Raw genomic sequence first — 13,549 nt, forward strand, 5'->3', positions numbered from 1 at the left:
TGAGCATTAGGGCTCACGATAACAATCATGGACATACCAACGGCAGAAAATGACTGTTCATTCAAGTTGGCAAAGGCAATGCATACCCCTGTCATCGTAAAAAAAAAAATCTAGATAATGCCTATGTCGCAAAAAGAGTATAAAATTTAAAGTCAAGAATCAAATTTAAACCCCCCCCCCCAAAAAAAAAAGACTTTGCTGATCTGATCGCTGGAATGGCCATGACGTTAGGATCATGTGATCCAGACGTCATCATTATTCCTGCAATCAGAACTACCCTGACTCAGAACGTAACCTGTCATGGACTACAATGACTCACGCCTAACCCAAAAAATTACTAATGGGCTATATACCATTCCACTAGGGTAAAAGGATGGCCAAAATGCTACGATGACTACATGGATGGCCAATACACTATGTTCCTTTGGAAATATACTATGTGTATATGTAGCTCGAACGTGTACTATGTGGCTGCGATATAGTGGCCTGGCAATCTACTATGTGGATGCACAATGTACGTGGCTGGGCAATGTACTATGTGGCTGTGCAATATGCTATGTGTCTGGGCAATGTACAATGTGGCTGTGCAATATGGTATGTGGCAAAAATACTTACTGTCGGCGGGTAAGGACCGGTCTTAGGAACTGGAGGGCCCTGTTGTATTTGTAGGGCACAGACTTGGACGCAGCAGCACCGCTCCGAGATTGCTCCTCCTCAGCACGGATCCCCTTATTGAAACGGTCCTTCATGGATCGCCATCTGGTCCTCAACTTTTTCACTGTTAATGTAAAGACAAAAAAATGGTTACATATTTAGCATTGTAAAAGGATAAAACAACCGTGTGCGATGCAAAGTTTAGGCGTTGATCGCATCACACACGGTTGTGTTTATCCTAGCAAGATGGGTCATAGCAGCGTATCTGCAATACTCACTAAAGTTGCCTTTGGCCTTCGCTGAGGCACTGTCAAAGCCATCCCACAGCGAGTTTGCCACCTCTGCCCACAAACGCCTAGACACCACCTGGTCCATGTGCCGAGGGTCACGGCTGTCCCACAACGGGCCACGCTCCTGGATGCTGGAAATAAGGAGGTCCACATCTATACTCTCTCCTTGGGCCCGTTGTGAAACCTAGAAAAATTAGAAAACAAATAGGTTAAAAATATGCAAATATTAACAACCACCAGCACCTGGCATGATAGGTACCTCTGCCCTATCCTTTGCCATTTGATGTATGTATATTGATGTTTCTACACCTGTGTTTTGGAATGTTTGTGTGCAGGGAGTTCAACTTTATTTTACCTTCCCCCAATACTTGCTGCCCTGAAAATCTATAATGTATAAAGGCCCCGTCTCACATAGTGATTTACCAACGATCACGACCAGCGATACTGCCTGGCCGTGATCGTTGGTAAGTCGTTGTGTGGTTGCTGGGGAGCTGTCACACAGAACGCTCTCTCCAGCGACCAACGATCAGGGGAACGACTTCGGCATCGTTGAAACTGTCTTCAACGATGCCGAAGTCCCCCTGCAGCACCCGGGTAACCAGGGTAAACATCGGGTTACTAAGCGCGGCCCTGCGCTTAGTAACCCGATGTTTACCCTGGTTACCAGGGAAGACATCGCTGGATCGGTGTCACACACACCACTTCAGCGATGTCAGCGGTACCTCAACGACCAAAAAACGGCCCAGGCCATTCCAACACGACCAGCTATCTCACAGCAGGGGCCTGATCGCTGGTATGGGTCACACATAGCGAGATCGCTACTGAGGTCGCTGTTGCGTCACAAAACTTGTGACTCAGCAGCGATCTCGCTAGCGATCTCGCTATGTGTGACGGGGGCCTAAGCTTAGTAAACATCCCTAGTGAAAGCAGGATGCTCCTCAAATGTAATGTTCCTCACAGCAGGATGCTCCTGAAAAAAAAAAGATAAAAAAAAAAATAAATACTCACTCGCCGGCCTGACGCCACATCTTGGCCCCGATCTCTCTGCTCCCCCTCACTTGAAGAAGCCTGGAAAAATTGTATACAAAAATTATTGTCAATGCTACAAATGGCAGCGAATAGTAAGCAACTGGACATAATTACTCACCGCACTCCCCCGCGCCGATTGGCTATGCTCAGATGAACTTGCCAAAAATGAGCAAAAAATCACATCCAATGCCACATACAATAAAATAGGCCCAAAACATTAAAATAACCACAATTGACTGTTGACTGATAGGACAATGCAAACTCAAAAAGCGACACCACAACGCCATACATTGCAAGAGAATACAATCGAAGAAACAATACAAGAATAGACCCAAACAAAATTAAGCAAAAATAGACACCTATGTAAAAATTTCTAAAGCTACAAAATTATCAAAAAAAAAATTACAGAAAAAAAAAAGGCACAATGAAATAGCAAACTAATGAACGCCATAATTTACAATTACAACAAGACATGATCCAAAACAACACCATCTGGTGACATCCACCGAAATACATCAGAAAAAGGCGCTAAATACCATTCTAGATAATAAGCAATAAACATTACGGGACAACCGCTGTTACAATATACAGCAACCCAAAAGATAAAACATAGTCAAATAGAAAAGAAAACACAATAAATTTAAAAAAAAAGGCCCCCAACTAAAAAAAAAAATATATATACCGTATTTTCTGGTGTATAAGACGACTGGGCGTATAAGACGACCCCCAACTTTTCCATATAAAATATGGAATTTGGGATATGCCCGCTGTATAAAACGGGGGTCATCTTATACGCCCAGTCATCTTATACAGCGTGTGGTTCCCAGGGTCTGAAGGAGAGGAGACTCTCCTTCAGGCCCTGGGATCCATATTCATGTTAAAAATAAAGAATAAAAATAAAAAATATGTATATACTCACCCTTCCGAGAAGCCTGGCTCTCACTGGTGTAAGCGTCTGCCTCCGTTCCTAAGAATTGCAGCATGAAGGACCTCGATGATGCCACGGTCAGGTGACTGGCCTGTGATTGGTCCGTGACCGCTCATGTGACCAGTCACCTGACCGTGACGTCATCAAAGGTCCTTCACGCTGCAATTCTCCTCTCCTTCAGACCCTGGGAACATCCAGGATCGCTCCCTGCACACGCCGTACCCGGCGTATAAGACGACCCCCGACTTTTGGGACAATTTTTAGGGGTTAAAAAGTCGTCTTATACGCCGGAAAATACGGTAAAGGCCATACTACACACTTGTCAATGGAAACATTCAAGAAAGGAGATACATACGGAAGCCATAGGGAAAATGACGTTAAACCATCATAGTTAAAACCCAAAGAAAAAAAGGGAAAATACAACTGAAAATAGAATGGCATAGCAGCCCAGAACAATACAATACAAATGAAACATCATAAATGTAGCCCCCCCACCAGCAAGAAAAGACACTCAAGGAAAGAAAAAAAAAATGCCAACAGCATAATAAAACACAGCAAGACATGAGCCAAGAAAACGCCATACGGTTACCCCCAACAATAGAAACCAGAAAAAGACATGCACCAGAAATTTAACATAAAAATCTGCCAAATTTAAAGACATTGAACAACCGCATGACACCAGAACAACCCAAAACCAAGCAAGGCCGAAGACAATAAACGCCATCATATAACGCCAGAAGTACATCAAAACAAGATTAAAAAACACAATTTTTCACTAACAACCCACAGTGCCATAACCGTACAATAGCACAGACCAAACATTGCACAAATTAAATCAAAATCAATAAATAAAACACAGAATAAAAAATATGCAAAGAGAAATTATATACTTACAAGTTTGTAAAGCAGATTCTCCTCTCAGTCTTCTCTCTCTGGAATAGCCTTGTGAAAGACAATGCCAAACCCCTTTTGTTCTCTCTATATATAGTGTTTTTTTTTTGTCTAGACAAAGTCTAGACAATGTTTTGCATTTTTTTAGTGGAAAACGCATGCGTCGTACAACGCACCACGACGCAAGTACTTGCGTCGTCTGCGTTGTCAATGCAAGTCAATGGGGAAAAAGCCGCATTGACGACGCAAACACGACGCAACCACGACGCATGCGTTTTTTACAAAGTCTGCGCCGCCCAAAAAATGCAACATGTTGCGTTTGCCGCGCCCTGACAGGTGCGCCCTTACGCCGCATGCGGCGTACAACGCACCAAAACGCATGACAACGCATGTACATGCGGCGCCATGCGGCCCCAATGTTAAAGATAGGGCCGCACGCCGCATGCGTTTCGGTGCGGCGACGACGCTGCGGCGCACACCGCAAATGTGAACGTAGCCTATGGCATCCACCGAGTGTTGTCCTGTCGCGTCTTCTTTATATTATTGCCAAGAAGCTGCAACTGAATAAAGCTGTGCTTCAACCTTATGGCTTTCGGCCTATAGTATCAGATATTAAACTGCATTTGGCCTTCAACTTTGGTTCCGGCCTACTAACGGTGTCTGCCCCTCCCTGGTGTTGTCCTCATCTGAATAAAGCTGTGCTTCAACCTTCTGGCTCTTATTAACTGCTGTTTTTTAAAAGATTGGTGGTTCCGGCCTACTAACGGTGTCTGCCCCTCCCTGGTGTTGTCCTCAACTGAATAAAGCTGTGCTTCAACCTTCTGTTCCAAATTAAGATTTTTAAAAAAGAAATTGGGTGTTTAGGGCCTACTAACGGTGTCTGCCCCTCCCTGGTGTTGTCCTCAACTGAATAAAGCTGTGCTTCAACCTTCTGGCTCTTATTAACTGCTGTTTTTTAAAAGATTGGTGGTTCCGGCCTACTAACGGTGTCTGCCCCTCCCTGGTGTTGTCCTCAACTGAATAAAGCTGTGCTTCAACCTTCTGTTCCAAATTAAGATTTTTAAAAAAGAAATTGGGTGTTTAGGGCCTACTAACGGTGTCTGCCCCTCCCTGGTGTTGTCCTCAACTGAATAAAGCTGTGCTTCAACCTTCTGGCTCTTATTAACTGCTGTTTTTTAAAAGATTGGTGGTTCCAGCCTATTAACGGTGTCTGCCCCTCCCTTGTGTTGTCCTCAACTGAATAAAGCTGTGCTTCAACCTTCTGTTCCAAATTAAGATTTTTAAAAAAGAAATTGGGTGTTTAGGGCCTACTAACGGTGTCTGCCCCTCCCTGGTGTTGTCCTCAACTGAATAAAGCTGTGCTTCAACCTTCTGGCTCTTATTAACTGATGTTTTTTAAAAGATTGGTGGTTCCGGCCTACTAACGGTGTCTGCCCCTCCCTGGTGTTGTCCTCAACTGAATAAAGCTGTGCTTCAACCTTCTGTTCCAAATTAAGATTTTTAAAAAAGAAATTGGGTGTTTAGGGCCTACTAACGGTGTCTGCCCCTCCCTGGTGTTGTCCTCAACTGAATAAAGCTGTGCTTCAACCTTCTGTTCCAAATTAAGATTTTTAAAAAAGAAATTGGGTGTTTAGGGCCTACTAACGGTGTCTGCCCCTCCCTGGTGTTGTCCTCAACTGAATAAAGCTGTGCTTCAACCTTCCGTTCCTGATTAAGATTTTTTTTTAAAAAAAATAATGTTTAGGGCCTACTAACGGTGTCTGCCCCTGCCTGGTGTTGTCCTCCACTGAACAAAGCTGAGCTTCTACCTTCTGGCTCTTATTAAGATTAAAAAAAAAAAAAATGTTTAGGGCCTACTAACGGTGTCTGCCCCTGCCTGGTGTTGTCCTCCACTGAACAAAGCTGAGCTTCTACCTTCTGGCTCTTATTAAGATTAAAAAAAAAAAAAATGTTTAGGGCCTACTAACGGGGTCTGCCCCTGCCTGGTGTTATCCTCCACTGAACAAAGCTGAGCTTCTACCTTCTGGCTCTTATTAAGATTTAAAAAAAAAAAAAATGTTTAGGGCCTACTAACGATGTCTGCCCCTGCCTGGTGTTGTCCTCCACTGAACAAAGCTGAGTTTCCACCTTCTGGCTCTTTTTTTTTTATTTTTTTTTTAAATTGCTGGATGGGGCCTAATAGCTCTGTTTGCTTCTCCCTGGTGTTTGTCCTCAACTAAAAAAAGCTGAGCTTCAACCTTCTGGCTTTCGGCCTATAGTATCAGATATTAAACTGCATTTGGCCTTCAACTTTGGTTCCGGCCTACTAACGGTGTCTGCCCCTGCGTGGTGTTTGTCCTCAACTGAATAAAGCTGAGCTTCAACCTTCTGGCTTTTGGCCTACAGTAGCAGATATTAAACTGCATTTGGCCTATTAGTGTGTTTTGGCCCTTAAAACAGTGTCTGCTGCTCCTGGGTTTGCTACTCCACTCAACAAAGCAATGCCGCCTGTTTAGTCCTGTTACCAATTTTGAACTGCATTTAGCCTACTTTATTCTTTGGCCCTATATCTGTTTCCTCCTCATCCTGCCCACTGCCCAGCCACTGCTACATGAGTCTGCTGGTACATTGACCTAGACCACTACATTCCCCTTGCACTCTACACAGCCAGAATCTGACCCTGCTGAAAGTCAGGTTCCCCTTCCCGCATGTTATACCACCTTACAAAGGGACAAAGAGGAAGGTGCAGATGAAAGTGCACTTTATCAGGTGGGGGGGGCATACTCGTTGGCGATGTCACTGGCACAGGGCCCCTCAGAGTACGCAAAAGTGTCGCTGCTGGTGGGAGGCGCCCCCGCCATGCAAACACACATTGCTGTACTTTGAGGGGCCCTGTGCCAGTGCCAATGCAAATGAGTGGCCCCCCCTGCTTGCTCAGGATCACAGCACTTGCAACGTTGAAATACTTACCTCTCCCTGCTCCACCGCCGTGACGTAGTCCACGTTTCCTGGGCCCACTAAAACCTTGAACCAGCCCTACCCCCCACAACTTTTGCCAAATGACCCCCAATTTCCAGTGCCCAACTATTATTATAAAGTTAATTAAGATTGACAAGCTTCAGAAAACAAGAATGGATGTTTTTGGCATTAAAATGGGCACTGTAGGTGTTTTCCTGGCCTCCACTCACTGCCGACTATGCTTCCCCATTGACTTGCATTGGGTTTCGTGTTTCGGTCGATCCCCGACTTTTAGCGATAATCGGCCGACTGCACTCGACTCGACTCTGGACTAAGTCGGGTTTCACAAAACCCGACTCGATCTTAAAAAAATGAAAGTTGCTCAACCCTAGTTACAGCTTCTCAGAGAGAATAAGCTGTATGCTAAACTTGAGAAATGTGTATTTTCTGTTCAAGAGTTGCCTTTCTTGGGTTATATTGTGCCTGCTTCTGGTTTTAAAATGGACGCCGCTAAGGTGCAAGCGGTGCTGCATTGGGAACGTCCTGATAACCTGAAAGCACTTCAGCGGTTCCTTGGGTTTTCTAACTACTATAGGAAATTTATCAAGGATTTTTCCATCATTGCTAAACCGCTAACTGACATGACTAAAAAGGGTACCAATTTCTCCGTTTGGCCTGAGGCTCCTGTGCGCGCATTTGAATTTCTTAAAAACAGTTTTGTTTCGGCCCCCATTCTTGTGCAGCCAGACGTGTCGAAGCCTTTTGTTGTGGAGGTCGATGCGTCTGAGGTTGGTGTGGGGGCGGTGCTGTCACAAGGCTCATCTTTGAGTGATTTGTGTCCATGCGCCTATTTCTCCAAGAAACTGTCGTCCGCTGAACGTAACTATGATATCGGCAACAGGGAGTTGTTGGCAATCAAGTTGGCCTTTGAGGAATGGCGACACTTCTTGGAGGGGTCTGTACATCAGGATACTGTTATTACCAATCATAAGAATCTGCTGTATTTGGAGTCAGCCAAGCGTCTGTCTCCCAGGCAGGCTCACTGGGCATTGTTTTTCACGCGGTTCAATTTTGTTGTCACTTACAGACCGGGGTCTAAAAACACTAAGGCGGATGCTCTATCGAGGTGTTTTCCGGGGGGAGAACCTCGGGAGGATCCAGTACCCATCCTCCAAAAGGGTGTTGTGGTTTCGGCTCTCACTACCGAGGTTGAGGCTGAGATTGCCGAGGCTCAGGAGGAGGTACCATCTGAGCTTCCCATCAACAAATCTTTTGTACCACTTCATCTCCGCCTAAAGGTTTTGGCGGAGCATCATGATGCTGTCCTGGCTGGCCACCCAGGGGTTAGAGGTACCTTGGAGTTGGTGTCACGTCGGTTTTGGTGGCCCAAGATCCGACAGGACGTGGTCTCATACGTGTCAGCTTGTACCACGTGCGCTAGGGCTAAGACGCCCCGCTCCCGTCCTGTTGGCACACTACTTCCTCTTGAGGTACCTAGTAAGCCATGGACGGAAATTTCCATGGATTTCATCACTGATTTGCCCTCCTCAGCTGGGAACACGGTCATCTTGGTGATTGTTGATCGGTTTTCAAAAATGTCGCACTTTGTGTCTTTGCCTTCGTTGCCTAACGCTAAGACTCTGGCTCAGGTATTTGTGCAGGAGGTGGTCAGACTTCATGGGGTTCCGTCTGACATCGTGTCTGATAGGGGTACTCAGTTTGTGGCAAAATTTTGGAAAGCATTTTGCTCACGGCTGGGGATCAAGTTGTCTCATTCTTCGGCGTTTCATCCTCAGTCAAATGGTCAGACTGAGCGTATGAACCAAAATTTGGAACAGTACTTACGCTGCTTTGTCTCTGATAACCAGGAGGAGTGGTCTACCTTTCTTCCTTTGGCTGAGTTTGCCATCAATAATCACCACCAGGAGTCGTCTGGGGAGTCTCCGTTTTTTTGTGTTTACGGGCTACATCCTCAATTTTGTACTTTGAGTCAGAGGGGCTCTTCCGGCGTTCCAGAGGAGGACCAGTTAGGAGCACAATTGTCATCAGTCTGGAGGAGAGTTAAACAGCGCCTGTTGAGTGTGGGTGCTAGGTACAAACGTGTGGCTGACAGTAGGCGTGTGCCAGGTCCGGACCTGAGTGTGGATGACTGGGTGTGGTTATCCACAAAAGACATAAGACTCAAAATACCATCCCTTAAATTGGGTCCACGGTTTATTGGTCCATTTAGGGTCACCGCTGTCATTAACCCAGTAGCGTACCGATTGGAGCTCCCTACGGTGTATAAGATACCCAACATGTTCCACAGGTCTCTTTTAAAGAAGGTGGTGGGTTCTGTGGACACGGCGCCTGTGCCACCTCCAGTCTTGATGGATGGTAATTTGGAATTTGAAGTCTCCAAGGTGGTTGACTCTCGTGTAGTGCGCTGCACTTTACAGTACTTGGTACACTGGCGTGGTTATGGGCCTGAGGAGAGGTCCTGGGTACCAGCCTCGGACATTCATGCGGATCGGCTGGTCAGGTTTTTTCACCATCGCCATCCAGACAAGCCGGGTCCTATAAGCCGTGAGGGCCCTGGGGTCCCTCGTAGAAGGCGGGGTACTGTCATGTCGGACGCTGTTCAGACCAGGTCGTTCGACAGACAGCGGTAATTCCGCTTTTGACCACTATGTGCTCATTGGCGTCGGCTAGATTTTATCTAGCTGGTCCAGGGTTAATTTACCTGATGCTCGGATTGGAAGCTGGGCCATGCCCATTGCCTTTAAATAGTTCTCCTGAACATTGGGCATCGCCGATTATAGCTTCTGTCTTATGCGTTGTTATCTCGGTCTGGAGTGGTGAGCTAGAAGTTGGAGTATCGATGCTGGTGGTGTATTTCCCTTTGTCTTATTTACTCCTTCCTATATTTGTATTTATTTTGCCCTGCGCATTTATAGTGTATTCCTGAGTGACTGCGGCGCGGTGTATATTTTCCGTTATCCTTGTCTGTTCTAACTGTGGGTATTGGTGTATGATCTTTCTACTGGGTGGTGGGTGATGGTTTCAGCCTAGGGTTGAAACAGGAGACAGGGTGAGGGTCGAGGCCTAGACATGCACACCATCAGTGTAAACTCTAGGTAGAGGGTCAGTCAGGATTTCCCTAGTCTGAGGGAAATTGCAGGGGCCCGGGTTATTAGCTCTTGCCCACCTAGTCTCCCCGTGACAACATGTTCGTTTTGTTTTACAAAAGCTTAAAGAAAATTATTTGTTTGCTTAATTGGATAAATTACATTTTCTGTGCAAGAAATATCATTCCTGGGTTCATTGTATTGGATGAAGGGTTTTACAATTGATTGGTTTCAACCCTATAACCTTAAGGCATTGCAACGTTTTCTAGGATTCATCAATTACTACAGAAAATGTATTAGGGGTTTTTCTCAGACTGTTAACCTTCTTACTGATCTCACACATAAGGGGGTGAATTTAATGGTTTAGTCGCCGGATGCTGTTGGGACATTTAATAAATTGAAGGAGTGTTTTATGTCTGCTTCAGTTTTAATCAAACTCAATCTCCAGAAACCATTCATAGTAAAGATGGATGCTTCAGAGACCAAGGTAGGGGCTGTATTGTCTCAAGGTGCCAAGATTCTGACCACTTGAGGCCATTTGCATTTTTCTATAAAAAAAAATTTTGTCTGCTGAGAGTAGTGATAATGTTGGGAATCACAAGTTTCTTGCTGTCAAATTATCTTTTGAAGAATAATGACATTTTTGGGAGGAAGCATTTAATCAAGTCATGATTGTGATGGGTCATGAAAATGTAGCTTATATTGAATCAGCTAAACAGCTATGACAGGTCTCAAAGAATGTGAGGGCTGATGCTGTATTATATAGCCTTGATTCAGCTTCTCCTCCAGAACCTCCATTCTCCATTCTTCCGCAGTGTATTGTGGTTTCTATGGTATTCTTGAAGTTGGAAACAGAGACCCATAAAGTCTAGTTGTTGGCTTCTTCCTCTACTCCAGAGTCCAAATTAATTGTGTTGGCAAGCCTAAGATTATGTTTGTTGCAGGAATTTTATGATTCTGTCTTGAGGGATCATCCTGAGGTCACAGTTATGCTGAAAGCCATTTCAAGACTATTTTGGTGGCCATCCATGCTTAATGATACTAAGGATTTTATATCAGCTGGTGAAATTTGTGCATGCACTAAAGTCTGTCATAACGGCCGGACAGGGTATTGGCTCCATTGCCAATTCCAGAAAAAGTGAACTGGTGCTCATTTTTACCGCTTGCTAAATTTGTCTGTAACAGACGGATCAATCAGTCCATTGATACCTCACCCTTTTTTTTGCAATTATGATTTTCATCCGAAATTGGGGAATTTTCTATGATGGGTTCTAGGTGTCCTGAAGTAGAGGTTGCCTTAAAAAAACTTGAAGATGTCTGGAGGGAGATTCAGAAGACTATTGGGGTGGTTCAGTGTCACCAAAAATGGAAGACCTATTGGAAATATTTGCAGATACCATCTTCAAAGTAGGTACCGTAATAAGGTTTGACTATCATACAAAAATATTAAGGGGAATCTGTCATCCCCTGGGACATCTTTAACTTATTAATATTGGCATACAGGTGATAGAATGGTAAAACTAGTCATACCTGTGTGCCCATTTTTTTTATCTTGTTGTTGAGAAATCATCTTATCCATTTATGCTAATAATTTATTCCAAGTTCTGGGGTGTGCAGAGCCTGGAAGAAAACTTTGCCTGTGGTCTTCATTTGTGTATTACTCCTCTACCTTCAGTGTGACAGTGAACTGTGAAGTATGTTGTTGGCTCTAGAATCCCATGCCTGTGCCTTGCAATAGCATGATTATATGTACCTTAACCACCCTTATATGGTACTTGGCTTCATTGATCTTCAGCGATGAAGTAATTTGTATCAAATATTTAGTAAAATGTAACCAACTTTTAGTAAATATTTTTGTCTTAAAGTGACAAGAATTTTCAGGTCTTTCGGAAAAATTCCTTGACTGCTTCTAAAATATGTGTCATCAAGATCTGATTCAAATCCATTTCCTACAGTAGAGAAACCCCTGGAGCACTAAGCAGAGGGGGACATGACTTTGGGAGGGGTGGACCTTTAACTCCTGCAGCTTTGTTTGCATGGCTGTGTAGACTTTAACCCCTTAGTAACAGAGCCAATTTTATCCTTAATGACCAAACCAAATTTTACAATTTTGACCACTGTCACTTTATGAGGTTATAGCTCTGGAATGCTGCAGCGGATCCCACTGATTCTGATTACAAAACCATTTTTTGGGGGACCACCTCACATTTGAAATGAGTTCGGGGTGTCAAAATGACAGTAAATACCCAAAACTAACACCATTCTAAAAACTGCACACATCATGGTGCTGAAAACCACATTCAAGAAGTTTATTAACCTCTCAGGTGCTTCACGAGAACTAAAGCAATGTGGAAGGAAAAAATGTACATTTTACTTTTTTCACAAAAACTTACTTTAGACCCAAACTTTTTATATTTTCACAAGAGTAACAAGAGAAAATGGACCACAAAATTTGTTGTGCAATTTCTCCTGAGTAAACAGATACCCAGTATCTGGGGTAAAGCCACTGTTTGGGCGCATGGTAGGGCTTAGAAGAGAGGGAGCACATTTTCACTTTTTGAATGCAAAATTGGCTGGAATCAATGGCGGGCACCATGTTGTGTTTGGAGACCCCCCTGATGTACCTAAACAGTGGAAACCCCAAATTCTAACTCCAACCCTAGCACAGCCCTACCCCTGACCTCTAATCCCAACCCTAACCCTAATTCCAACCCTACCCCAACACAATCCTAACCCCAACACCACAACTGTAACCCCCACACCACAAGCCCCAACACCACAACCATAAGCCCAACTGTCACCCTACACCACAACCGTAACCCCAACACAACAACCATAACCTCAACTGTATCCCCAACACAACCCTAACCCTAGCCCCAACCCTAACCCTATCCCAACCCTAACCCCAACACCACCCAAACCCCAACAAACACCCCAACACAACTGTATGCCCAACACAACCCTAACCCCAACACCATAACCATAACCCCCACCACAACCATAACCTCCAACACCACAACCGTAACCCCAACCATAATCCCAACATAACCTTAACCCTAGCCCCAGCCCTAACCCTAGCCCCAACCCTAGTTCTAACCCCAACCCTAGCCATAGCCCCAATCCTAACTTTAGCTCTAACTCCAACCCTAGCCCCAACCCTAACCCTAGCTCGAATCCCAACTAAACCCTAACCCTAGCCCCAACCCTAACCCTAATGGAAAAATTGAAAAAAATACATTTTTTTATTTTATTATTTTTACCTACCTAAGGGGGTGATAAAGGGGGGTTTGACTAACATTTTTTTATTGTGATCACTGTGATAGGGTCTATCACAGTGATCAAAATGAACCAATAGGAAAAATCTCCTATTGTTGCCGGGTGCCGGCCGGCAGATCTCGGCGGGCGCACTGCACATGGGCTCACCATTTTATTCCAGGAACAAGAGGGTTGGGGGACAGAGCTGGAAGGTCCAGGGATACTGGAGGTACCGGGGTAGACTTGGGGGACATCTTTCCTCTCTCCTTTGGTATGCTAGATCATATCAGAGGAGAGAGCAATGATTTTTTTTTGCGATCGCTGCTTTTCTGTGAATAACGGTGATCACAAGACTGGACACGGTAAAAACTAACCCAAATCATGTTCTCCGGGATCTCAGCTCCCCCCGGTAATCGAGACCCTGAACATTTTTCGAAGCTGGGGGGTGCTATAACCTA

At 44.7% G+C, this 13,549-nt stretch overlaps 1 protein-coding gene across 1 annotated transcript; it reads right to left on the reverse strand.

Moving 5' to 3' along the window:
- Window positions 1–166: 166 nt before the first annotated feature.
- Window positions 167–13,345, reverse strand: LOC143803732 (uncharacterized). The gene is made up of 5 exons (XM_077281507.1): window positions 13,260–13,345; window positions 2,092–2,128; window positions 1,953–2,012; window positions 933–1,128; window positions 167–778 (listed from the first exon to the last, which is right to left on the reverse strand). Exons 1-5 carry the CDS (start codon window positions 13,343–13,345, stop codon window positions 612–614), a joined length of 546 nt encoding a protein of 181 aa, XP_077137622.1. The 3' UTR covers window positions 167–611.
- Between the last annotated feature and the right edge of the window lie 204 nt (window positions 13,346–13,549).

This window comes from Ranitomeya variabilis, chromosome 2 (assembly GCF_051348905.1).
Source record: "Ranitomeya variabilis isolate aRanVar5 chromosome 2, aRanVar5.hap1, whole genome shotgun sequence".
Classification (NCBI taxonomy): Eukaryota; Metazoa; Chordata; class Amphibia; order Anura; family Dendrobatidae; genus Ranitomeya; species Ranitomeya variabilis.